Raw genomic sequence first — 26682 nt, forward strand, 5'->3', positions numbered from 1 at the left:
GAGCAACAGCTCACGTCCGCCCAGGGTTAGACCCACACAGGCAGGCTCAGCCTGCGTGTCCGCTCCCCTGGCCTGTTTCCTGGCAGTGCGATGGCGGTGGTGGCCCAAGAGCAGTCCCACATCAACCCAAACCTGAGGACTGCAAAAAATAAAGTCCACTCAACAGGGTCGACTCTGGCGGTCCCGTCAACGACCAGGGCTCTGGTCCTCAGTGGGGGTCCAACAAGCTTCTCCAGTGGCACCCAGCCTGGACTTAGGGAGTGGCCCCTGCGCCCCAGAACGGCTCCTCTGCAGGGCAGTGAGCAGACCTTGGGCTGGGCAGGATGGAACCATGGAACTGGTCCACCCCGTGCATGGTCCTGAGACCCGCCTGTGTGTGCGGCCCTGACGAGGCGACCACCACCCTGGACGCAGTGCCTCCGAGTCAGACTCGGGGCCTAGAGTACCCACCTCTCTGATGTCTTCATTGCCCTCCTTGATATTCTCAGTTGCTCCAACTACTAACTGGTGAATACTGTCAATCTCGGCTTCCTGTGGAGGACAACAGCAGCAGATAAACGTAACTGTCCTCCTTCCCCAAGTGTCCGTCACAACAGAAACAGCAGCTGCCGCATGCGAAGGGTGGGGGCTTTACACACATGAACCCACCAGTCCTCACAGCACCCGGGAGGTAGGCAACACTCCCATTTACCAGAGGGAAACTTCCAGCTCAGAGACGCTTAGTAACTTTCCCGGAGACACACGGCTCCCAAGTGGCAGGACTGGGACTGGATGGGGGCCTGTGCTGCCTGCACCCCTGCCTGCCGCCTTCCCGTCCACTCACCAGACAGGAAGGGACAAACATACACGCTTGATCAGAGCGGCTGCCCCACGCCAGGGCTTTCAAGGTGCACGTGACTTTAAAACACACACACTAGCTTCAAGATGGCGCTTTGGTTTGCAGAATTTTAGTGCGAATACTTGGAAAGCTTACATATGGGCTCCTGGGCTTACACAGAAGCGTCTGGCTAATAACTCACCCGGCACCCCCACATTGCCCTCTAATGGGTAGAGCTGGCTGTCCTTCCCTCTTCCTCTAGGGGGTGGGCAGGAATGTAAACAAGCTCGGGTTTTAGGGAAACCAGACTGACATGGAACCGGTACCGCAGAGAGGAAAGCGACCTTCAGCCCTCTGCTTCCCAGCAGCGAGAGCCACACAGGGTAAGACCCGAGGGCCAGAGACTGCCTTGTTCTCTAACTGCGTCCTGGAGACTCTCCCCGTGGGGGCAGGTGCTCCCGTGAGTGTGTTGTTAAGAGCCACCTTGCAACACAGATGAGAAATCCCAGACACTCAGCTCTTTTCGGGTCTTAGAAATGCTGGGAAGCCAGGTGCGGCTCAGTCTGAGCTCTGCAAGCCCCTTCCAGGTCAAGCCCCGGAGCCCTGGGTGTGACACAGGCTGCGCCTCGCTCCCACCCCGCAGGGTGCCCATCAAGAACTCCAGGACAGCTGCTTCCCAACCCGAGAAGCAGCCCCCTAACCAGAAGCAACCGTGAATGGCAATCAGTGCTCCTTGGCAGCTGGGCTGAGGAGCAGACACGATGGTTGTGGAAATAAGAGCTTCTAGTGCACTCAGCCACTCAGGACCTGAGTGTTTCTCACTGCACGTGGGCTCCGCCCATTGGTGACACTCTGGCTGTGCTAGTGAAATAGGGCATTGCCCAGGTCGGCCACAGCCACACCCACAAATAACAAGGGTTCCCAGTTCAGTTCCCAGTTTCAGAGAGCCCAGGGCGGGCCGGGCACTTCCTATTCTCCACCTGAGAGTGACTCTCGTGACCTGGGCCCCAGTCTGCAGAGGGGGAGGGGGTTTGGGGGTACCGCAGGTCATACAACGAGCAATGGGGAACCAGGTTGGGGCTCACTGTCTGGCTCTGCCAGGGTTTGGGGAGGGAGACATCTGATTGAGCTGTTTTCTGTAGTAGGCTGCTGAACTGATGAGCATTAGGCTTCTAAATGGAGGCTTAGCATATATGGACTAGAATAGTTCCTGCAACATGCTCGTAAAAAGAGCAACTCCTATGAACCTGAACAACCCTGAGTGCCCAGTCTGCAATGATCTGACTCCAGCTGTGTGGTTTAGGGGACATTTTGTGAGTGGAGTCTCTTATGTCAAGTGGCCCAGTTTAACACAGTAGAGAAAAATGATTTTGTCTTTCAAACCCTTCCATTCTGTGGATGCTGAATACAAAAGGGAAATTTTATCAGGTGTTTTCTAAAAATTTTGTCAGTTAGTGGCTAGAACTTCCAAACAGTAAGCAGGTAGAAATGACATGAAAATCCACTTATAAGAACAGTCACACTTCCTGTGAGGACAGGACACCCGAGGTGGCAGGGACCTGGCATCTGGGAGGGCAGAGTCTGAGCCTGCAGCCCTGCTGATTGAAAAGCTACTACCCATCAGGCATTGTCTTGGGCACTTTCCATGGGTTATGTCTGTGCCTTACGACAACCATAGAAAGGCTGCTCCATCTTATAGATGGAAAAAAACTGTGGCTCTGAGAGGCTCCCCAGCTTTCCCGAGGGCACTCAGAACCGCAACCTAGCTGCCTCATGGGGCTGGGACGCGTGCAAAGTTGTCCCACAGTCCATGGAATTCTCCAGGTCAGAACACTGGAGTGGTAGCTGTTCCCTTCTCCAGGGGATCTTTCCAACCCAGGGATCCAACCCAGGTCTCCTGCATTGAAGGTGGATTCTTTACCAGCTAACCCAGCAGGGAAGCCCAAGAATACTGGAGTGGGTAGCCTATCCCTTCTCCAGCAAATCTTCCCAAGGCAGGAATCAAACCCAGGTCTCCTGCATTGAAGGTGTATTCTTTACCAGCTGAGCCACAAGGAAACAGTTGCAGAGGCCTGATGACCTCAGAAGAAATGTCCCAAGTTCTGAGTAGATGCCCCTTTAAGTTAAAACTAAAAACAATTATTTTTTCTTACCTGCTGTAAAACCTTCTCTGTGAAGATCTCTTGGAGTCTGGAGATTTCAACCACTTTCCCTTCTATTTGCCTTCATTAAAAAAAAAAACAAACCAGATACACATTAACTGTTTGTACTTGGTGATCTTAACAGCAATGTCACACATTTCTGAAGAAGTCTCTTCTAAGTGAAGGGGTGGGAGGGAGGGGACACCACGGTGGCTCACGGTGGCCTGCTCAGGACGCGGGCTTAGGAGGGAGAACAGGGGCAGAGGCTCACCCTCCTTACTGGTTCCCCTTTAACGCCCTTCAGCTTTCTGGGTGTACTGGAGGGTCTGGAAGCCCACCTCTACCCCTTCATACGCTGACCCCTGGGACTCCTGACCCCTGAGTCAGTGTGGGGCCTGGAGCATGTGGCTGTACCCAGCACTTAGAAAAGGCAGAGTCTCCTTTAATGCTGAGCCCTGTCCCAGCAACACAGTCACACGTGGTGGGGATTCAGAAGAAAACGCCAGAATATGCTGTTACCCAAAACTCTGTTACCACTCAGCAGATTAGAGGAAAGGGTACATTCACCGTTCAAACCAGCTCTCTGTGGAGAGGAAACCTCCTTTGATTCCGGCAGAAAATATCCCATCTGGGTTCAGCACTGGAGCATGTCGGCCTCTCCCGGTTGCCTGGGCAGCACGGGTGACCCTGGGGTGGTCTAGGGGGTGCGTGTCTAGAGGCTGAGCTCCCAGCCCAGGAGGAAGCAATGTTCGGTGGGGAGATGACTCCCCCAGACCAAGTGAGGGAAGCAGAGGAGAGGAGAGGAGAGTGAGGAGGGGCTGGGGTGGGAAGAGCACCATCTCAAAGAAGGACTGGGAGGCCCGCCTGTGAGGGCAGAGGCCGCCAAAGAGCCCGGGGCGCGGTCAGGGGGAGACCCCTGCACTCAGTCTCCAGGGCTGCGAGGCTGATGTGTCTGGATGCGTCTTCTTTTGGGAAGTGGCCACGATGCAACAAGAGTTTCAGCGCGTCCTTTCAGAACGCTCCCGGCATTCCCAGGGCGACAGGCCCGAGCGCTTTCACTGGAGGGCGGGGCGGTGACCCTACTCATGTGTGCCATGGCCACAGGCCTTCTGCGTGGCTGATCAGCATGTGGCCAGACACCAGTGGAGCCCTCTGCAGGGCTTCCCTCTGCCAGCTGTCCCTGTCTACACTTAATTAACCCGTTCACCTTAGGGTAGCTAGGTGCAGACAGTCCCCTCCTGGCAGCTGTCGTGACCTGTGCCATCATGACCTCTCAGATGGGGCTGCAGCACCCGGAAGCCTGGAGTGGCCCACAGAGGGTACCTCGCAGGCCCACAAGTTGAGGGGCAGTGAATTCGGGCAGCTTCCTTACAGGGGGCGGGGGGGCCGGGGGCAGGGGTAGCTATGTTTGGCCCAAAGGCCACATGTGGATGCCTGAGCACCAAACTAAATGAATAAAGTTTCTACTTTCTGGGAAAGTTGTAAACTAGGCCATTTGCTCACCTGGGAACCCCACACACATACCTCACTTCATCAAACAGACTGTTCATTTCACCAATCAGGCGCTGATTTTCTTGTTCAAACTGTAAGAAAACAAAACACATTAAGGATAATGTCACACTGAACTCGAGTCTCAAAGCAACCCAACCAAAGGCAAGTGTCTAGTACAGTGAGTCTGTGTAGAACTCTTTGATCCGCCGTCCGAGAATCACGCTGGAGCTCCTCTTTCCAGCAAGGACCGAGGCAGTGTTGCTAGAAGACCCTGAGCATTCACGTGAGGACAGCCAGGCTGCAGGAAGAAAATGAAACCTCACAGCACAGTGGGGCTGCCTGAGGCTAGACCTCTCGTCTCACTCGTGTGAACTGCAAGCATACGAGCTGACTTTAATGACCGATGGGGAGCATGGAGGCATGGGGGTCACCCCGTGATGCGTGAATCACGTTGTGTGTGTCTCCAACCTTCTGTGTGACTGTCAGCTGCTTGGGGATAGGAACCATACTGGACCCACACCCCTGTTCCAGCTGCAGTCACACCTACAAATGTTCTCTGAGGCACCTGTGTGCCGGGCCCTGTGCAGGGAACAGAAGGGAGCTCGTGGCCTGCAGAGGCTGGACATCCAGCTGCGGACCAGGCCACCCTGCCTTAGTTCAGCAACAGGGATGAGGACGATGAGGCGCTGAGCTCTGCCTCCGCACCTGCTGGGGAGCAGCCTCGCTGTCCTGGCCGTGCCTTCCCGTGCTCCTCTGCCAGGGCTCCTCGGCGCCCTTGCTGTCTTCATGCCTGCTCTGCTGTCTAAGGTCCGCCCTCACGTCTCTCTCCTTGGGTCTGCCCTCTTTCCCTTTTGGCCTAGGTGATCTGGTCTGTTCCACCCCTGCACCATAAGCATGGGGCCGCTCACACAGAGGCCTCCACTCCACCCCAGACCCACCGGGTCAGAGGATGGAGAGCGGTGTGGAAGGGGGTTGGGGGAGCACTGGGGAAGCCCCACAAAGGGCCACCCCAACCACAGCAGGCTGCCTTGCCGGCTGCTGACATAGTACTGAGATGGCCCTCCCAATTTGTGCATCAAAAAGGCGATTTAAGAGAATATAACTTCACTCCTGAGTTTGAAAGAATCTGCTCTGTTAGCTGTCAGCAGTTACTAAAGAGTCCAGTATTTAAGAAAAAAATATAGTTACTTCAGCATGTGGATGCTAATTTGACTAATTCTCTCAGGTACTTTTACTCAGGTTTTGGATTTTTCCTTTTGGCAGGGGGCATTTTCTTTGAATTTTTCTAATGACAAAATATTGCCCTAATCTTTTAAATCTACAGTCCTTTCATGCTTTTGAACTATTCCTAAACAAAATTAACTAGTGGTTTGAGGTAGTTTATTACTGGAATGTTCCTTGGGAACAAAGCTTGCTTTTTTTCCTCTCCAGCTGAAGGGCATGTGGCTTCCATTCAGGCCTTTGTGTTACTGTTCCTTCTGCGGGGCTCCTGGTTAGCTGTGTCGGGAGTGGATCACATTCTGGCTCTGACTTCCTGCCAGATGGGTTCTTGAAGTTACCTGAGAAATTCCCCATCCCTGGAGAAAGTGAGAGAAACAAAGGCCTGAAGGGATCAAGCAGGAAGGTGGGATGACAGAAGAGGTGTGCCTATGGCCAGCTTTATGGAGAGCAGGCTCCATCCAGGGGGCGGGAGTTACAATGAAACTGCATTAACAAAAAACCAACCCAACAGAACCTGCTTCCCACAGCCCAGAGCACGGGAGCCTTTTATCACGATCTGGCCTGTAGATGAGGCAGTGGCCAGGCTGCTGCCTGCATTCCCCTGCACAGGAAGGGTGGTTCCGAGGCTGTCTGGGTGGCAAACCTGCACACCTCCCCCCTCATCCGCTGAATGAGGCAGCCAGCCACCAAACACCAGGGGAGGTGGGGGACATGCCAGGGGCTCCGATGACCCATTTCCTGTGTCCTCAGGGGGACTTCCTGGCTGACCCTGGACCGGTCATTGGCCTTCTGTGTGGCTGTCAGTTTCTCTTTGTGAACAGACATGGTGGGTGATTCTTATCCTTTCCTGCCTGATCCTGAGGGTGGGGAGGGAAGGCTCCTCCATCTTCTAAGCTGTTTGCCCTTGGGCAGGTAATACCCTGTCAGTGCCTCTGTCTTCATCACTAAACTAGGGATAGCTGGAGTACTTAGAAGAGTTGTTAGGAGGTCAACTTCACCTCTATAAATGTTTATTCTTGTTATGTCATCTCTTCAGGACTCAGATTCTGGATAAGCAAAATGAGTCATTAAATGCTTTGGAGGACCCTCCCTGGGCTTCCCTGGTGGCTCGGTTGGTAAAGAATCTGCCTGCAATGCGGGAGACATGGGTTCGATCCCTGGATTGGGAAGATTCCTGGGAGGAGGGCATGGTCTCCTTCCCTGGAGGATCCCCCTGGACGGAGGAGCCCAGCGGGCTACGATCTACGATCCACAGGGTCGCACAGAGTTGGACACGACCGAGCGACTGAGCACAAGGCACAGCACCGGTTTCGAGTCCGCGAGGACCACGTGCCGCCGGGTCACGCCCGTCTCTGGGCGAGCGGAGTCCACGCACAGCTCTCACGGCGGGCCTCCCTGGCCCCGCAGGGCACCGTGCAGCCGCAGCCCCACAGTCAGCGCCAAGGACGCGGGACCTCCAGGGCCTCGGAAGACACACCTGCAGGCGTCTTCCTCCACCTCTGTGTCCCTGAAAAGGGGCCGAGAGGCCTAGATGACGGGGAGGGTGGGCAGGCCCGGCCCGGGGAGAAATGGTGGCAGCCAGCCTGTCTTTCTGGGCCATCCCACTCTACACCGTTTGGGTCTCACCCCAGAATACAGTGCTCTCCCTCGGTGCAGACCCCCGGCAACCTCCAACAACAGTGGGAGGGATCATGTCCCTCCCACTGGGGCGAGTCCCTACCACATAGGGCGTCTAAACTAATAAATGCTCAAGTGCTGAGACACTGCTGGGCATAGCAGGTGATATGACTTAACTGCTTTATTTCATTTAGAATTCGGTCAGACTTTCAAACAAGGCCTCCCCAAAGGGTTTATAATCTGGTTTAAAGGCTGCAGATCCACACTGTGCATACATTGTTACAGAAATCCCTTTCTAATCCAGAAAAAGAAAGTCACTCCTCCCAAGGCCTTGGAGTGTCAAATGAGGAGAAATGTCTGCACTGCAAAGGCCTAAGAAGGGCTCACTGGAGCAACACGGCAAACCCGCGGGGGCTCGGCCAGAGGGCAGTCTGCCCCTCGGCCTGCAGCCCACTCCCCAGATCTGCTCTGGGCTCCTCCAGGTATGCTGTATCTGTCCAGACACCTTCACACCTGTGGCTCCGGGCCCCTCACCCTGACCTCCACCTGTGCCCCAGTGAACCTTCCCAGCGTCGAGACCCCAGCTTTCACCCGTGTGGTGCTCAAATTCTATCAACAGTGCTCTTGTTCCCAGTGTGTAAGCCGAGCACGGCCACAGACCACCGGCCCTGCCAGCCACCCACCTGGTGCTTCCAGGGGTGCCTCAGGGCACAGGGGCAAGGGACACTTTTCAGGCAACCTGAAGAACAGAAGTCACTTTCATGTCTTTAAAACTTATCCCAAAGAAATATATTACTAACTGCAGTGGTTTCACTGGAGGCAAGTAAAATGAAGGTGGGCTCAGAAAGGAGGTATTTTTCTCTGTGTAACATCAGAAAACAATTTGGTTCCACTCAGCCTGACCACAAAACATCTGCTTATATTAACCCAGGGGCGTTAATATACCTGTATCGCGAGTGATGAATGGAAATGTGCGAAGAATTACATAATGCTCTGCAGCCATTCTGGAATGAGTAGCAACAGCTCATGTGGGTGAAATAATGGATTAAACTGCTATTATAAAGCTTAATTCATTATTTTACCCTGAGGAAAAATTCCAAAACAGTGACTATGAATTATGACCACAATTTGCTATAATGCTTTCCAATTTAAAACCAATAGTGTGGCATTTCTTTTTCTTCATTTTCAGGGTTGAGCCTTTTAAATAAGATTCGGGTCAGTCAGACTGTAAGATATGTACTTGGCTATGAGCCCCCATTAAGAAAGGAGTGAAGTGAACATCAAACAGCCTGTTATAACAGTGATGAACAGAACAGCCTTCTGCCCCATCCTCTTGCAATAACGCAATAAAAATTAAGGAGGGAGGCCCTGCTGGCTCTGATTGCTAGGGTCATCGATCTTGTGATGCCGAGGTAGCTGGCATTATTAGGAATGGTTGCTGGCACGTTTTTGGACGATGCTTCCGTCAAGAGCACAAGGAAAGGCATGCATAGTGCTCCAGCCGTCATTATGGAAAGACAAGCCTCACGATGTGTGTTTCTCTTACACATCAGTCATATCACCCTCTGAACATGCAAGGAATGCAGGACCCCACGGGCCCAGCAATAATCTCTCACTGTTGGCGAGGAAACAGCCACTGCTATGTGCCCTGCACCCTGCTGGGCGCTCATATATACATGACCCCATTCCTGACGACCACTGTCAACCTCCCAAGCTCAGGTTCAGTGAGCTCCTTGCCCCAAAATTACAGAGGATGTAAGTGATACAGAGGATTCAAAACTTGCTCTATCTCAAAGCCCACACTGCTGCATCATCTCTCACTGGGGCCGAACATCTGCTGATCACAGATATCCTTGCTGCCAGCCCTCCTCTGGTCCAGCCCCCGTGCAGCCAACAACTTCTGAGCCCATGTCTGTGGATATTAACAAGCCGCTGCTGCTCACCACTGCCCGGTGGGGGCGGGGGGAAGGCAACTCCTCTGGCAAACAACTGCCTGCCATTCCTCTAGCTACTTCCTTTATGAAGTGGGGCAGCGTATTTTTAAAAAATCCTTAAATAGAAGCTTAGTTCTGCCTAAACACAAATGTATTCTTTCTTAATGAAGGGACAGTGCTATACATATTTTTATCTCTTAGCAAAGATAGGGTGGTCATGTTACATGATCTGGGGGAACACATGACATCATTTTCAGTAATAAACTTATTTTGTATAAACTGAAGAATGATGAGATTTCAGAAAACTTGGCCATCCTCTGACTACAGGGGAGCATGATCAAACTGCCCTTTAGTCTGATGGCTTCTCTGCCTTGACCTGCTCCGGCCCCGTGTCCCAGGTGGCGTGTGTCCCTCTCCACCCTGTATGTGCCTTCAAACACCAGCTGTCAGGGGTCTCCCATGGTCACGTCTCCAGCCGGAGCCCCAGGCCTGGGATCCCAGCGCCCACCAGACACCTCCCAGGACCCACACCTGCCCCTGACAGAGGGCATCATCCCCTGACTGCCGGCATCCTGCGTCCCCACGTTAGAAAGCTCCCGGCTCTTTCTCCTCCCTTTCTCTCTCACGCCTGGCTGTCCTCCCCAGATCACCAAGTCCTGCCCACTTCCCATTTCTCATCTCTGCCCTCACTGCCCGCCCTGGGCGTCACCCTCAACCTCTCCCGACTGATTGGCCAGCGAGGACTGCTGCTTGGAGTCGTGTGCAGGCCTTCGGGAGGCATACTTGCTGGACTGGGGAACACCAAGCACTTTCCCCAAATCGGAGGTGCATCTGGACCATGACAGAAGCAGGGGCCTGGCAGGCCGCTTTAAGGTATCCAAGTTACTTCCTGGGCTCAGAATTATTTTTGTCTATCAAGGACACAGGGAGCTCTGCCTCTTGTTCCAAAGAGTCCCACAGCCTCTGAGAGAGCGCCCCCAGAGCAAGTCCCAGGAAAGTCGTGGCTAATGGTATCATCACTGGAATCAGTGTCACGCTTCTGCGATGATTTAAGGGGAAACTGCTCATCCAAGAGAACGAATGTTTGTGAAACAGCCCCGAGTATAAAGCATGTATGAGGCTCCAGTGAGCAGCAGCTGCCACCCAATGTGGCCCTCCGATCCTGCCATGAGCGCAGTATGCATACCCCAGCCCTTTATCTGCGCACACACGTGCGTGCGTGTGCGTGCACACACACACACACACACACACACACACACACACACACACACACGAGGGCATGGCCCAGCACCCCCTCCCCTGCCCCAGGCCCTGCTGTCAATGGACCAGACTGGGCTCTGACCAGGTCTATTACTTTTCTTTTGAAATCCAACCAGAGATGATAAGCTGCCATTGGCAACTAGGGGATGGGTAACTAAAAGGTGTATTAGCAGTTAAAGTGGTACTTGTCATTTGCAGTCATTACTTATACTTTCTTCACATTATCATATACCAGCAAGTCAAACAATTAAGAAGCACCATAGCAGTGATTATAAAAGATTCATTTAGAAGACTATTTTACTGCTGCCAAAAAGACATCTAACATTAGTTATGTTATTTTAAGGCAATTTCTTCCTTAATTATGCTATTGTAAATTTAAAGCATATGAAAAGTGTACTAAGAATTAGGAAATCAAGTGGAAAATTGTATCTATTTATAATTTTTAAAATTCAGTATAAAAATAAGGGTAAGAGCATTTAGGATGACCTTCTATTCAATGAAATATTCTTATTAAAAGTAGTTAAAAATACACAATTAGGAAGAGAATAGCATTACCATTTGTATTTCTTCTGGGGATAACTCATCTTCACCTTTGCCATCTCCCCAATTTCCCAATTCAGGTTGTGCTTCAACTGGAATCTTTTCTGTTTAAAAAATAAATAAACAGACAGAAAGCAAAATATTCACTTTAGAACAGGTTGGCTTAGGAGGCAAGCATATTGAAAAACCTGAGATGAAGCAAAATTGTAGAGCTTTGTCCATATTCGATTATCTCCTGGTTAATATTCAAGTTCTGTGGCGTGATTCTTTACAGTGTTTGGATCCATGCTTTGTGTGTGTGTGTCGAAAGGGGACCCACATACAGTTTCAGTACTGCTGTGATCTCAGCAATGGTCACAAACCAAATGGACGTTTTTCAGGACCAGTTTTCAAGTGGACTTTACTTCAAAACACATATACACTTACATCCCTCCCCTCTGCTTTTTAAAGACTGTCAAATGTATGGGCAATTTCATTAAAATGTTTCCTATATTTCATTAAAATACAGGAAACAACACACCATCCCTCATCCCCTTCCCTCCCCGAAATAACCACTCATTGGTGCTATGATTGGGCCTCGCAGGCTCTCTCTGGCATGTTCACATACAGATAAGCAATTCCCTGCCTCCCCTGCCCCCACGTCAGCCTAGAAATAATTTATAGTTTTGCAAGTGTGGTATTAATAGTTTGCTTTTCACAGGTATATCAATGGTAACATATTGTTCTAAAACTTGGCTTTTATAACTTCACAGTGCATCTTGGGAATTTTCCTATGTTGCTCCACATAGATCTCCCTTGTTCTTTCATTTTAAAATATCTATTTATGTAGCTGCACCAGGTCTTAGCTGCAGCCTGTGGGATCTTTAGTTGCAGCATGCGAACTCTTAGTTCTGGCACCTGGGGTCTAGTTCCCTGACCAGGGATGGAACCTGAACGCCCTGCACTGGGAGCTTAGAGTCAGCCACTGAAGCACCAGGGAAGTTCCTACCTCATTCTGTTAAATTGCTGCATGATATTCCACTGTAAGGAATTCTCTGTGTAACTGTAACTCCACTGATAAACCTTGAACTTCTGCTAGTACATATGCCAGTCCATGCTCTGGTGCAGTCTGGTGTATTTCAGGACAGGAAGCTGGGAACAGACTGCTGACTGGTGGTGTAGGAACGTTTTAATCTAGAGCACGTTTTCATCATGATCATATAAACACGGACCAGACCTCTGAGAGAGCAGACCAACAGCACAGCTCCCAGAAGGGGCTGTGCCACCTGGGACCCTGAGGGTGAGGCCTGTGCGGCTCCTCTGGGGGTGGGCTGGGAGCAGGGGGGTGGGTGGACGCGGGAGTATCACTCTTGGGTGGAGGCTGTAATGGGGTCCTTCTTTCTGCAGGTGACTCTGGCTGCTGTCTCAGCAGTGCTTCTGGGCTTATCAGTGGGCCATCAAGTACTTAAAGGCAAATACCGCTTCTTTTCCTCCCGGATCTCAGTAAATTCCCATGGCTGCTCTCAGCCCCACTGAGACAGGCAGAAGTCCAGAGTTTTTGTCTGGAGACTGATAAGGGAAAAGAACATAATGATGGCGCCAATTTAGAGAAAGCAGATTAGGCAGACCTGTGTACAAAGTACAGTTATTATTCTGGATATGTCATCAAAGAAAAACTCCATGTCATGCATGACTCTGTGCAAGTTTTTAGAAAATGGCTGTTTTTTTTTTTTTTTGCCAGGAACTATCATCGTATTTATAAATGATACATGTACATCCCAACCCTGCCAGAGCCCAGGCTTCTCTGTCCATGGAATTCTCCAGGCAAGAACACTGGAGTGGATTGCTATTCCCTTCTCTAGCCTCTACATCATGCTTGACCTCATTATGGTATCCATCTTGAGCTTTTACTTCTTTGTGTTTTAAGGATAAGAACACCAAAATTAGAAACAGTAACATCATTCACATCAGAATCAAGTATGAACCACTCTGAGCTAGAATGGAAAGTCTGTTAAGAGAACTCATGCTCGCCTTTGCAGCCACCTGGAGCCATCCTGACCTGCAGCAGATAAGAATCAACTTGAACATGGCGCCCCAAACACCAGTGCTCTGCCCAGGCCTCCAGCCTGCCCCGATGCCGAGAGACTCAAGCCCCGACTCCGCGGTCCAGCACTCAAGGCCCTCTGCATTCGGCTCCCCTGACCTTAAGGCCCACTCCTCCTCCCCTTTCTGTGAGTTTTACTCACCCAGAAGTGCTCTCCTCCACTGACCTGTGCTTTGTGGCCTCTGAGGACTTACTCATGCTGTTCCCTCTGCCTGGAACATTCTAAGCTTCCCCCACTTTTCAGGTCCAGACTCATTTCTCAGGGCCACCACTACCTCCTCAAGTCCACTCTGCCCATTTAAAAATTGGGTTATCATTTTCTTACTGACTTGTAAAAATCCTTTCACGTTCTAGATACAGATCCCTTATTAGGTATGTGATTTTCAAATATTTTCTCCCATTCCATGGGCTTTTTTCATTTTCTTTCCTTGTTAATTCTTTGTCAAATCTGAGGTCAGGAAGATTTAGCCCTACGGTTGGTTTTTGTTTTCTTGGTAAGTTTTAAGGTTTTAGCTCTGTAAAGGCCTTTGGTCTATTCTGAGTTAGTTTTAATAAATGGTGTGACTCAAGTGTCAATCTTTGTTCTTCTGCATGTGGATATCCAATTTTCCCAGCACCATTTGTTAAAGAGACTATTCTTGCTCACTTGAAGGAAATCAACTGACCAGAGCCGCATGGTTTTACCTCTGGATTCTCAGGTCCGTCCCATTAATCCATGCCCATGCTTGTGCAGGTACCCCGTCCTGATCACTGTTGCTCTGTTGTTGTTTTGAAATGGGGAAGAGTGTGAGTCCTCCTACTTTGTTCTTTTTCACGACACTTTGGTTTTCTTGAGTTCCTTGCATTTCCTCATGATTTTAGAATCAACTTGTCAATTTTCACAAAGAAATCAGCTGGGATTCTTATAAGGAATGCATTGAAATTGTGGATCATTTTGTGGTGTACTGCCATCTTAACATTAATTTTTCTGATTCATTAACTTGAGATGCTTTTCTATTTGTTTGCGTGTGAGTCGCTCCGTCGTATTCAACTCTGTGTGACCCCATGGACTGCAGCCCTCCAGGCTCCTCTGTTCATGGGATTCTCCAGGCAGCAATACTGGAGTGGGTTGCCATTTCCTTCTCGAGGGGATCTTCCCGACCCAGGGATTGAACCCGTGTCTCCTGTGTTGCAGGCAGATTTGTTACCATCTGAGTCACCAGGGAAGCCCCCTTTTATTTGTTTCAGTTCAGTTCAGTCACTCAGTTGTGTCCGACTCTTTGCAACCCCATGGACTGCAGCACGCCAGGCTTCCCTGTCCATTATCCACTCGCAGAGCTTACTCAAACTCATATCCATCTAGTCAGTGATGCCATCCAACCATCTCATTCTCTATCAACTCCTTCTCCCGCCTTCAATCTTTCCCAGCATCAGGGTCTTTTCTACTAAGTCAGTTCTTCGCATCAGGTGGCCAAAATAATGGAGCTTCAGCTTTAGCATCAGTCCTTCCAATGAATATTCAGGACTGATCTTTAGGATGGACTGGTTGGATCTCCTTGCAGTACAAGGGACTCTCAAGAGTCTTCTTCAACACCACAGTTCAAAAGCATCAATTCTTTGGCACTTAGCTTTCTTATAGTCCAACTCTCATATTCATACATGACTACTGGAAAGACCATAGCTTTGACTAGACAGACCTTCGTTGGCAAAGTAATGTCTCTGCTTTTTAATATGCTATCTAGGTTGGTCATAGGTTTTCTCCCAAGGAGCGTCTTTAAATTTCATGGCTGCAGTCACCATTGGCAGTGATTTTGGAGTTCAAGAAAAGAAAGTCTGTCACTGTTCCCATTGTTCCCCCATCTATTTGCCATGAAGTGATGGGACCAGATGCCATGATCTTAGTTTTCTGAATGTTGAGTTTTAAGTCAACTTTTTCACTCTCCTCTTTCATGTTCATCAAGAGTCTCTCTAGTTCTTTGCTTTCTGCCATAAGGGTGGTGTCATCTGCATATCTGAGGTTACTGACATTTCTCCTGGCAATCTTGATTCCAGCTTGTGCTTCATCCAGCCCAACATTTCATTTGATGTACTCTGCATATATAGTTAAATAGGCAGGGTGACAATATACAGCCTTTACGTACTCCTTTCCCTATTTGGAACCAGTCTGTTGTTCCATGTCCAGTTCTAACTGTTGCTTCTCGACCTGCATACAGATTTCTCAGAAGGCAGGTAAGGTGGTCTGATATTCTCATCTCTTGAAGAATTTTCCACAATTTGTTCTGATCCACACAGTCAAAGGTATTGGCACGGTCAATAAAGCAGAAGTAGATGTTTTTCTGGAACTCTTTTGCTTTTTCGACGATCCAACGGATGTTGGCAATTTGGTCTCTGGTTCCTCTGCCTTTTCTAAATCCAGTTTGAACATCTGGAAGTTCACGGTTCACATACTGTTGAAGCCTAGCTTGGAGAATTTTGAGCATTACTTTGCTAGCATGTGAGATGAGTGCAACTGTGTGGCAGTTTGAGCATTCTTTGGCATTGCTTTTCTTTGGGACTGGAATGAAATCTGACCCTTTCCAGTCCTGTGGCCACTGCTGAGTTTTCCAAATTTGCTGGCATATTGAGTATGCTTTCACAGCATCAACTGGAATTTAAAGTTTTTAGCTCTGTAAAATAGGATTTAAAATAGGTAGGATTTAAAATAGCTCAACTGGAATTTCATCACCTCCAAAAGCTTTGTTTGTAGTGGTGCTTCCTAAGGCCCAGGTGACTTTGCATTCCAGGATGTCTGGCTCTAGGTGAGTGATCACAGCATCGTGGTTATATGGGTCATGAAGACCTTTTTTGTATAGTTCTTCTGTGTATTCTTGCCACCTCTTCTTAATATCTTCTGCTTCTGTTACGTCTATTTGGATCATGTTAAATTTCTTCCAACAATGATTTGTAGCTTTCAAAGTATAAGCCTTACACTTTTGTTTAATTTATCCTTTTTGATGCTATCATAAGGGAATTCCTGCTTTTTACATTTCATTTCTGGATTGTTCACTGAGTATACAGAAATGAAATTTTTGTATACTGGTTTTGTATCCTGCAACTTTGCTGAAACTCATTTACTACTTCTCTTTTATTGGTGGATCTCTTAAAATTTTCTATATACAATACCAGGCTGCTTATAAATAGAAAATTCTTCCTTCCTAATTGCCTCTACTATCTTGGTCAGCCTATTAATCGACTCCCAGTGTTCATCTGAAAAACAATCCTGCCAAACCTCAGAGTCAAGCAATGGATCTCTTCATAGCTGGCTCCACAAACCAACGTGCCAGGCACTGCTCGGCCCTTCATACCAGGCTCCTGAAGTGCTCACAAGAAACCGTGGTTACGTGATACTGTAAAAAAGTGGTGGCTCAGAGTTGAAGTAACTTGTCCAAGTGCAGGACAGTGGCCAGACTGTGTGAAACCAAGGTTCACGGTCTTTCCGTGACATCCTGCTGCAACCAAGTGCTTCCCCCTCCCTCACCTCAGGAGGAGGGATGGCACATCTCCATGCAGAGGAAATGGATAAAGGCGGGGTGCGCAACAGTAAAACTTTCTTTCAGGAAAAACAGACAAAATGAAGGAGAGAAAGCTTGTTATACATGCAGCAACTTGTACATAAAGTGTGCACATTTTTAATGAGCACGAACTCAGATTTTATGACCCTTTGGGACTGTATGTAACCAGGAGAGAGATGACCGTGAAATAGGTGTCAGCTAACGACCACGGACAAAAGGGAGGCCAGGTGGAGCTGTGGGGACAGTGAGGCCAGCGGCAGCAGGGGCCAGGATGCCTGGGGGGAGAGAGACGCCTGACCAAGTGGTGGGGGGGGGGGGGGAGAGTCCCGAGACGCAGGGGCCTGCGTTTAGAAAGTGGGGGAACTGGTGCTTGGCAGTGCCACTAACTGCTGCAGCTGGGACACTGACGGCCTCCAGAGAGACACCCTTCACACCACTTGGCTCCTACACGTGTGCTGGCCAGAAGCTAAGCAGCAGCGTGCTCTCGGAATATTTTGTGGAGACGGCTCAGTCAGGAGATAGCTGCATGATTATAAACTATCCAAACAGTGACTTTAAGATAAAAACATAAACTGTGAGGAGTGGCGCTCTTCCACTCTGACCATTTGTTTTCTACCACCCAGAGGCGTTAAGTTCCTTTTGCTTCAGGAAACAGTTCCACAGCAACTAAAAGCAGTCAGTGTTCCAGATAGAGTCTTCATTCATTCTTCCATTTACGCATTCTTTCATTCATTGTTTTGAACAAAGATTTAGTGAGCACCTCCTATGTGCCAGGTGTTGTTCTGGGTACCAGTGTTACAACAGTGAACAAAGCACATACAGAAATTCTGTGCTCGTGGAATTAGGTTTAGTTGGGAAGACAGAACATAAAGAGTATAAATGAGTAAAACATAGAAGGGGAGAGACAAGTGCTGGGGAGAAACAGCAGGGAAGACCGCAAGTGGCAGGAGGCATAGCCCCTCATCCTCTTTCCACCAACCCTCATTCCTTGGGGATCCCAGCCTGTCTCATGTGATCTACAGACCTGTCCTCTGGCCTCCAGATACATAAACCCAACTCCCTGTTCAAGCTCTGTGCCGGGCAGTCCCTAGCCTGTCCCTCCTCAGCCTCCCACATCTCAGTGAAGGGCAGCCACCTTCTTCCCACTGTGAACAACCACAGCAGCCTTCCTTGACCCGTCTCCTCCTCACGCCCCACATCCAGGAAGCAGATTCTGTGCTCGACTTTCAAAATATATCCAGAATTCTCCCCTTTTCCCCCCATGCCCTGGCTACCCATGCTTAATGTGATCTGCCATCATCTTGTTTCTGGGAGACTTTAGCAGCCTCTTAACTATCCCTATTTTGCTTCCTGAGCCCCTGAACAATGTATTTCAACAAAGCACCCGGAGGGACCCTGCCCAAACGTAGTCCTCTATGCAACGGTCCTCTCAGAGCCCTTCAGAAGGCTCATCTTAAGAAAAAACAAGTTCATGAAATCCACCTGAGAGGGCTGCTATAAGGATGGTGGTGACGTCTACGAAGGTTCAGTACAGTAGCCAGCTAGCACCCGGGAGGCATGCAGTAACGGAGTGCCACTGGGAGAGGATGGGAGAGGAGGGGAGGAGGGTGAGGGGAGGAGGGGAGGGGAGGAGGGTGAGGGGAGGAGGCGGGAGAGGAGGGTGAGGGGAGGAGGCGAGGGGAGGAGGGTGAGGGGAGGAGGGTGAGGGGAGGAGGGGAGGGGAGGAGGGTGAGGGGAGGAGGGGAGGGGAGGAGGGTGAGGGGAGGCGGCTGAGGGGAGGAGGCGAGGGGAGGAGGCGAGGAGACTCACGGGCCTCGGCATCCTGGGATCCACGTAAAGCAAGCACTCACCCTGCTGCCCAGCTCTGAGGTATATAGCACAGTAAGCACGCATCCCCTACACACGCGGCCACCCTGGCCAGACACAGGGACTTAAGACGTTCTCAGCAGCGCTCTGTATACTCGCCTGTGCTACAGGCTTTACAAAGACACCGTGTTTATCCTCTGTGTGTCAGGAGGTGCTGTTAAGTTACGGGCAGGCCAGCAAACATGAAGACAGGAAGCATATAAATCCAGACGTGCATTACACTGCCTCAGCTGGCTGACGGAGCCTGCTGACATCACACGCTCCACCCGAGGCAGGATGGTCAGGTCCACGTAAGGTCAGTGCTGACACGGGTGCAGGGGAGGCAGCGCCCTACCGTTTGTGAGACTGACAAGCAGAGATCGCTGATGTTTCCTCCGGGTTCTAAGGTTCCAGTCCTCACCCCACTGGTGAGTGGAGACTCAGGCCCTTTCTTTAGACCCTGCCGGCCCCCAGGTGACCAGGGGACCCTCCCGCCCCACCCTTGAAGTGGTCATTAAGATCCAGCTGTGACCAAAAAAAGGCTGCTGCTTCCATGTTTCCTTCCCTTCATGCAAATGCAAGCACCACAAGATGTCCGGGGTTGTGGTCCTTCTTGTTCTGCTTTGTATTTTGGCCCATGTGTCATAAGGAAGAGACGCAAGGCACAATTTTAACTCATACCTGTATAATCTTCAGGGACAGGTTTTTCTTCAGAGTCTTTTGATGGGCTCTGTGAAACTTTCTCAGAAGACATGGATTCTCTTGTCTTTGCGTTTGGTTCTGGTTCCAGTTTAGACCTAAAGATGAAAAATCAGCAGTCATATCATTTACTTACACAGCAGGATTCCGCCAGAAAACAGAGAGGAGTCACCCTTGCCTTGCGCCCTCAGCCGGAGAGCAGAACCACGGCCCCGGGCCCAGCGACCGTCCTGACACAGTTCAAGGGGGGCGCTTATTACATGGCAGTCGGCACTCCCCGGCCAGAGCCCGCAGCTGGAGGAGTGCCGTCAGCAGGCACCAAAGGAAAGGACGCAGGAACCCACCCTACCTCCTGACCCCACACGCGATGCATGTCAGCAAGGGCCAGCCCACCGCTCCAAGTTCAACAAACCCAAGAGCTGGTCGTCTTGTGCCAATGCAGAAGCGGGGTTGAATACATACACACACATGTTACATAACACACATGATACATAAGTAACGTCTTAAAACTGAACTGTAAAAAGCAGGAGTCTTCACACACCCACAGGGAGCAAGGCCTGGTCTCAGGTCCCTCAGCCTCATCGCCCGCCCTGGCCCGGGGTTTGCTCCAACAGTGTATTCTCTTCCATCCCCAGGGCCAGGCGAAATCTCACCCACCTTGCCTCACTCTCCTGCCTACAGAAGGCCTCCTCTTGCCACGCTGTGCCCCAGGGCCTGTCTTTTTCCCAGCAGTCACTGCAGGCAGGGATGATCTTGCCCCTTCGTTTGTTTACTGCCTGTCTCGTTCCACTGGAGTATGTGCTCTGGGAGCAGGGCCCCTGACTTTGTAAGTCATGGCTGCTGTGCGGCCCTGGGTTCGAGAGGAGTGTGTGGCATTCAGTGTTTAATAAACATAGGGTGAATGAATGGGTGCTTTATAATTCTCAGCGCATCGTTAATAAGAGGAGAAAAATTTGGTTGAGGGGCCTTGTATTGGAACTCATACAGCACTATGAAAACTGTAGGCAGATTGCTAAAAAAGACCCATGATAACTTCCATGTTATGAGGCAGAAAGACTAAAAAAGAACAATGCAAATGCGTATCAGGATGATATTACTAATGCCAGCTAACATTTATTAAGGGCTTATCGGGTACTGGGTACTCTTCTAAGCACCTTTATATGCATAAACTTAAGTTAATGCCATACATCCCTACGGCAGTTACTAGTATTAATGGTCTTTTCACAGAGGAAAGTGAGGGGCGGGGAACTCAAGAAACTTGCTTGGGCCAAACAGTGAGTACATAGTAGGGCTGGGATGTGGCCTTAGGGAACCCGTCTTGGAGGCCACACTCTGAACAGCTAACTGCCCCGTGAGGAGGAGGTTCTGTCCACCAGGTTCTGTGAGAAGGGAATGCAGTGACCAAGAGAGGCTGAGAGAGTGGAGGCAAAGCTGGATGGGTACTTGACTCTGCAACTTTCCAGAGCCACATATACCGAAACACACACTGAATTTCCAAAAAGGATGTCTCTTCCCAATAACCTGACCACAGAGGCCATTTTCATGGTTTTTTTTTTTTTTTTTCAAAAGACTAGTGTTCTAAGAAAGGCTGTTAAGGAACTGCTCCTCTACAACAGTAACAAAAGAACTGTTGAGTAATTATATTATCAATCACACTAAGGGCTCCAGTTACTGAGGCGGAATAACAGCCACTCTAAAATGTATACACCTTGAAACAATAACAACCACTTATGGTGGCTCAGTGGTAATGAATCTGCCTGCAGTGTAGGAGACCTGGGTTCAATCCCTGGGTCAGGAAGATCCCCTGGAGAAGGAAATGGCCACCCACATCAGTCTTCTCACCAGGATAATCCCGTGGACAGAGGAGCCTGGTGGGCTGCAGTCCATGGGCTTGCAAAGAGTCAGACAGGACTGAGAGACTACCATTTTCACTCTCACCATCTGTCGGTGTTTCTGGGGCCAGGAATCTGGGAGCAGCTTGGCCGGGAGGATCTGACTCACACAGGCCCCGCCATGGGGCGGAGGGCCCACCACCTGCAGGCCTGCCTGGGGCTGGAGGAGTCCCTTCCCAGGAGGTTCATTCTCACGGCTGGGAGACAGTGCTGGCAGGAGCCTTGTCTCTTTCTCCTGGGCACGTCAATGTGTCACTGGGCATGGTAGCTGGCTTCCCCTAGAGCAAGCAATCTCAGAGACCACAGCAGAAGCTCCAGTGCCTTTTATAACAGTCTCAGCCTCCATTTACAACAAACTGTCATTTCTGTCATACCCACTGTCCAGGCAGTTGCAACGGTCCACTCAGGTGCAAGGAGAGGGAACACAGACCATACATCTCCCTCTCAGTGAAGCAAGAACAAAATCACATTTTAATTAAGACCATGTGGGATGTGATGTTTGGGTTCAGCCGTCTTAGAAAAATACATTTGACATTCTAAGTATCACAGATATGCACAAAGATGAACAGAATGTCACAGAAGACACACAAATGGTCAACAGAGCAGAGGAAAAGGTGTCAACAACATGGGGTAACAAAACCAGAGTGACACTGTGACACTGCCACTAGAATGGCTTAAAAAAGTCACCGTCTCCAAACCCTGGTGAACAGAGGGAGCAACACTAACTCTCACACACTGCTGGTAGGAGGGTAAAATAGTAAGGCCACTTTGGAAAACCTAAGACAGCTCCTCAGCTTAAGAAACATCTCCACGTTGACAGAGCAGCTCTACTTTTAGGTATTTACACAAGAACAATGAAAAGATATATCCTCACACAGATTTATCCAATAATGTTCATGGCATCCTTATCCATAACAGTCAAAACAGTAGAAACAACTCAAATGTCCACCAACAGGAGAATGGATAGACCAACTGTGGTAAAGTCATGCAGTACAATGCTATTCATTAAAAAAGAAGAAAAAACTTTGGATAAACACACCATGGATAAAAAACTGGTTAAGCCAAAAAGCCAGTTGAAACCATAACTGAAAAGAAAAACACAAAACAAGGGTCTATCCTATTTAACATTAAATGTATAAATATGATTATTCATTACTTACTCCCTAACAGTCTACCTCAAAGATTAGTTTTGGGATTTAGTATGTGGCAACCTGACACCCTGGGCTGCTCAGGTGATGCGAGTGGAAAAGAACGTGCCTGCTAACGCAGGAGACATATTCCTATCCAGATGGGCTCATGATGCCCTAGTTTATTAATGGGTTATAATCTGCTATCATTTATTTTGATGCTCAGATTGTCTTTAATTTGGTCACTGGCAGCTTTCAAACTGGTTTATGTCCTTTTTGCAGGCCCCCATCACTCTCTGAGCCTTCCCTTGCTTTCTGGTACAACAACATGCTCCAAGTTCATTTTATACTTTCCCTGACCCAGCCCCAGACTCAGCCATTTCTGCAAAGAGCCCCGGTTCCTGGAAGCTGAAATTGCTATTTAGAAGCCAAGATCTGAGCACTAAACATGCTTATTGCCTCCGGGATGTCAGTGTGTCCAGGCCTTCTCAGCCGACAGAGCCAGAAAAATCTGTCTGCTTTTGCAGACCTAGACACGCACACACGTTTACGACCACATTTCATTTCCATGTCCACCTATGTAAACTGAAAACCATGAGTTCACACCAGTCCTGTTCATTCTAATCCAATTTTCCTTTCACTCCCCTGAGAGTCTGAACCTGGCTTCCATTATCCTTATATGTTTATTATTTGATCGATCCCCCTGCACACAACCTATCTGCCTCTTCCACTGCCGCTTGTCCCCTGTCCTGGCTAAGGCTCCTACTGCCCATGTTGAGCCAGCCCTCCTCAGCTTGCTCAGACTCTGAGCTGCCCTGGAAAACATCCCCATAGCTGTGGACATCCCCCCTTACTCTGACCCACTCCATTGCTGCAGGACTTAATTGTTCAGGAAGGAGAGGGGCTTAACTGACTTTTAAATAAAGGATTCCATTAATATCTGTCATCCTTTGTGTCCAGAGTATGCTAATGTGCCAGTTTTTAATTCAAAATGAACAAAAGACTGCAATGCAGCAGACTTAGACGAAGTTGAGCGCTTTTTTTTTTAAGTGATAAAAACAGATCTAATTATACACAGAATGTCTATTGAAATCCTCAGGGAAATTACAAATTAACTAGTTGGAGGCAATTTGAAAAATGCAATTTTTAAAAAGTCATCAGAAAGATCAGTTTATGCTCCATGATTTACTTTAATTGATTTCTCTAGCTGAAAGCTGAGCATTTCATAACTTCAATCAAAACAGTTTCCACCTGGCCAACATCTGTTTCCAGGTCCCTTATTTGAAAAACTCTAGGATTTTATATAAAATTTGGGAAGAACAGAAGGATAGAGAGGAGGGGAGGAAAACAGTTTTTCCAGGTCTGAAACAAGAAATTACGTCGAAGAAGTTCTTTGAAAACCTTAAATAAAGCCCTACACAAACATTAGAGAAAAGTGGTAACTATTCCAGAGAGCAAGGAGATCAAAACAGTCAATTTTAAAGGAACTCAGTCCTGAATATTCATTGGAAGGACTGATGCTGAAGCTGAGGCTCCAGTACTTTGGCCACCTGATGTGAAGAACTGATTCATTGGAAAAGACCCTGATGCTGGGAAAGACTGAGGGCAGGAGGAGAAGGGGACGACAGAGGATGAGATGGCTGGATGGCATCACCGACTCAATGGACATGAATTTGAGCAAGCTCTGGAAGTTGGTGATGGACAGGGAAGCCTGGCGTGCTGCAGTCCATGGGGTAGGAAAGAGTCGGACACGACTGAGTGACTGAACAACAATAACAATGCTCTCAACAAAGGCTCTAGGTAGAAAGGAGACAACGCACACTGATCCCTAGTACTGCAGCACTCTCGTTTCAAGGACGGCTGTCGGACTAAGGTGTCCACCAGGGCACAGGTCTCCTGGACTCCCCTGGATTCCTCCGGAGCAGGAAATGCATCTCATCATCTAAGCCATCTTCACACTTACTGATATTTAGTGGGCATGTACTTCATACTGAGTGATTTTCAGGCCAGTGCTACTCAAGTGTGATCCACAGACCAGTAAGAGACTATGAACTGTTTGTTACTGGTCTGCTATGAGTAAGTATAAAAATGAAGAATAAGCATTTATGGCAGTTTGATATTGCTGTTTGATCAGGGGACTCCTGTCTCTGAACAGGGTTTAAACCAGTTCAGGTGTTATCAAACTACTGTGGTGGGTCGCCTGAGTGGGGGAAGAGGGACAGAGAAGGTAAGTGTGTACTTATGAAGGGCACTCCAGGCAAAGAAATCAGAAAGGATGAAGGCACAAGAATGTCAAAGGACACAAGTAGTCAGCTTTGGTCAGAGCATAAATCCACGGGGGCCAACTGAAAGAACAAAGTATTATGGGCCTGGAATGTCATGTTGTGAAGGTCAGCTTTGTAAGACACTGGAGAGAGGGAGTGCCACAAGTATACGTCTGTTTTAGGCAGGGGCCTTCTGGGGTAAGGAGAGGAAAGAACTAGAAGGGAGGGCTGGAATACACTGAGGCAGGTCACACGGTTATCTCCCTCAAGGTCCTCTGCTCAAAGTAATTGGCACTGGGCAGCTATCTGACAGGAGATGAGGCTGAACTTCACAGCCTAAATGAGAACAATTCCCATCTGACTGATCTTAATTTGTCCTAACCTCTGCTGAGAACCAGGAGCTGAGGAGGCAGCAGCAAGAGCCCCCTTCTTACCTTACTCAAGGGACCTGCTAAGTCTCAAGGGACTGCCTGGGATCAGGAAGCAGAAGTTAGCCTCTCTCTCAGGTGGGCATGAGACCCAGTGACCACACCCCATCTCTATGCACACCGCACACCATCAGAGCCCTTCTTTCTCCTCTGGGACCTGCTTTGGGCAAACACTCTGCCTGCCCTCCTGCCTGAACCATTCTTCCTTTCTGATCCTTTACCCAGATTAATTTCATTCAACCTCCAACACAAAGCCCATCATTTGAGATAACCCTGGTTAATCTGACCTTCAAATCTGAGTTCAGCTGTGTGACACTGGGCAAGTAACCCAAATTTCCCGAGTCTTGATTTCCTCTATAAAATGAGATACTAATAATTACTAACAAAGCAGCTGTGAGGATTAAATGAAATAAACATACTGCCTGACACATGGCAAACGCTTAATAGCAGATAACAGTACAAGTTAACATGTGTTAACCACTCACTACTCCTTGGAAGAAAAGCCATGACAAACCTAGACAGCATATTAAAAAGAGGAGACATCACTTTGCTGACAAAGGTCTATACAGTCAAAGTGACGGTTTTTCCAGTAGTCATGTACAGATGTGAGAGTTGGAGCATAAAGAAAGCTGAGCACCAAAGAATTGATGCTTTCCAACTGCAGTGTTGGAGAAGACTTTTGAGAGTCCTTTGGATTGCAAGAAGATCAAACTAGTCAATCCTAAAGGAAATCAACCCTGAATATTGATTGGAAGGACTGATGTTGAAGCTGAAGCTCCAATACTTTGGCCACACCAACTCATTGCAAAAAACCCTCATGCTGGGAAAGACTGAGGGCAAGAGGAGAAAGGGATGACAGAGGATGAGATGGTAGATGGCATCACCGACTCAAAGGACATGAGTTTGAGCAAACTCTGGGAGAGACGGTGAAGGACAGGGAAGCCAGGCATGCTGCAGTCCATGGGGCTGCAGAGTCGCACATGACTTAGGGACTGAACAACAACAAACAATGAACAACAAAGGATATCCAACTGTTATAGCACTCATGTTAAAAAAGACCATCCTTGTTCCACTAAAATCACTTTGTACCTTTGTGGAAAATCAACTGACCAATATATGTACGTCTCTCTATATAGACTCAAATTCCAGCTCTGCCACCTGGCTAAGGGACGTGGGTGAGTCACCCCACTTCCCAAGCCTCAGCCTCCCCATGTGTAAGATGAGGGTCATCGTAGTACCTGCCTCCTGAGGCTGCTGTAAGCTAGAAAAGTGTCCAGCACGGTACGTGCTCAGAGAATCCTGGTCACAGCAGTTAGTGAGGAAACTGAAGCTTTACAAGCATCGAGCTCTACAAACTTTGGGCTTCCCTCATAGCTCAGTCAGTAAAGAATCTGCCTGCAATGCAAGAGACCCAGGTTCGACTCCTGGGTCGGGAAGATCCCCTCGAGAAGGAAATGGCAACCCACTCCAGTATTCTTGCCTGGAGAATTCCATGGACAGAGGAACCTGGTGGGCTACAGCCCATGGAGTCGCCAAGAGTCGGACACGACTTAGCAACCAAATCGTCATCATCATCTACAAACTTCGGTCGCTGTTCCTGCCATTACTGGTGTTAGTGAGAGAACCAGTGAAGACAATACTCACAATCTCTTCTTGTCCACCACTCGCTTGACTCGGACGGCTCTCTGTTCTGAGTAAAGCTTACACACTCCTGTCCAAGGGAAAACACCAGGGACCATTTAAAACTGCTTCTCAGGCAAAGCTATCATTACATACAGTGAGATATTACAGTC

At 49.0% G+C, this 26682-nt stretch overlaps 1 protein-coding gene across 2 annotated transcripts in view; it reads right to left on the reverse strand.

Annotated features, from left to right (window-relative positions):
• The window catches only part of STX18 (syntaxin 18), a 108115-nt gene that overhangs the window by 1548 nt on the left and 79885 nt on the right, over positions 1-26682 (reverse strand). For both annotated transcript variants that reach the window (XM_061145524.1, XM_061145525.1), the window contains exons 5-10: positions 26534-26600; positions 19161-19276; positions 11037-11125; positions 4483-4541; positions 2971-3040; positions 451-531 (exon numbers count right to left, since the gene is read on the reverse strand). In XM_061145524.1, the coding sequence (XP_061001507.1) occupies positions 451-531; positions 2971-3040; positions 4483-4541; positions 11037-11125; positions 19161-19276; positions 26534-26600 (482 nt within the window). The remainder of the gene's footprint in view (positions 1-450; positions 532-2970; positions 3041-4482; positions 4542-11036; positions 11126-19160; positions 19277-26533; positions 26601-26682) is intronic.

Source organism: Dama dama, chromosome 6 (genome assembly GCF_033118175.1).
Source record: "Dama dama isolate Ldn47 chromosome 6, ASM3311817v1, whole genome shotgun sequence".
In the NCBI taxonomy this organism is placed as follows: domain Eukaryota; kingdom Metazoa; phylum Chordata; class Mammalia; order Artiodactyla; family Cervidae; genus Dama; species Dama dama.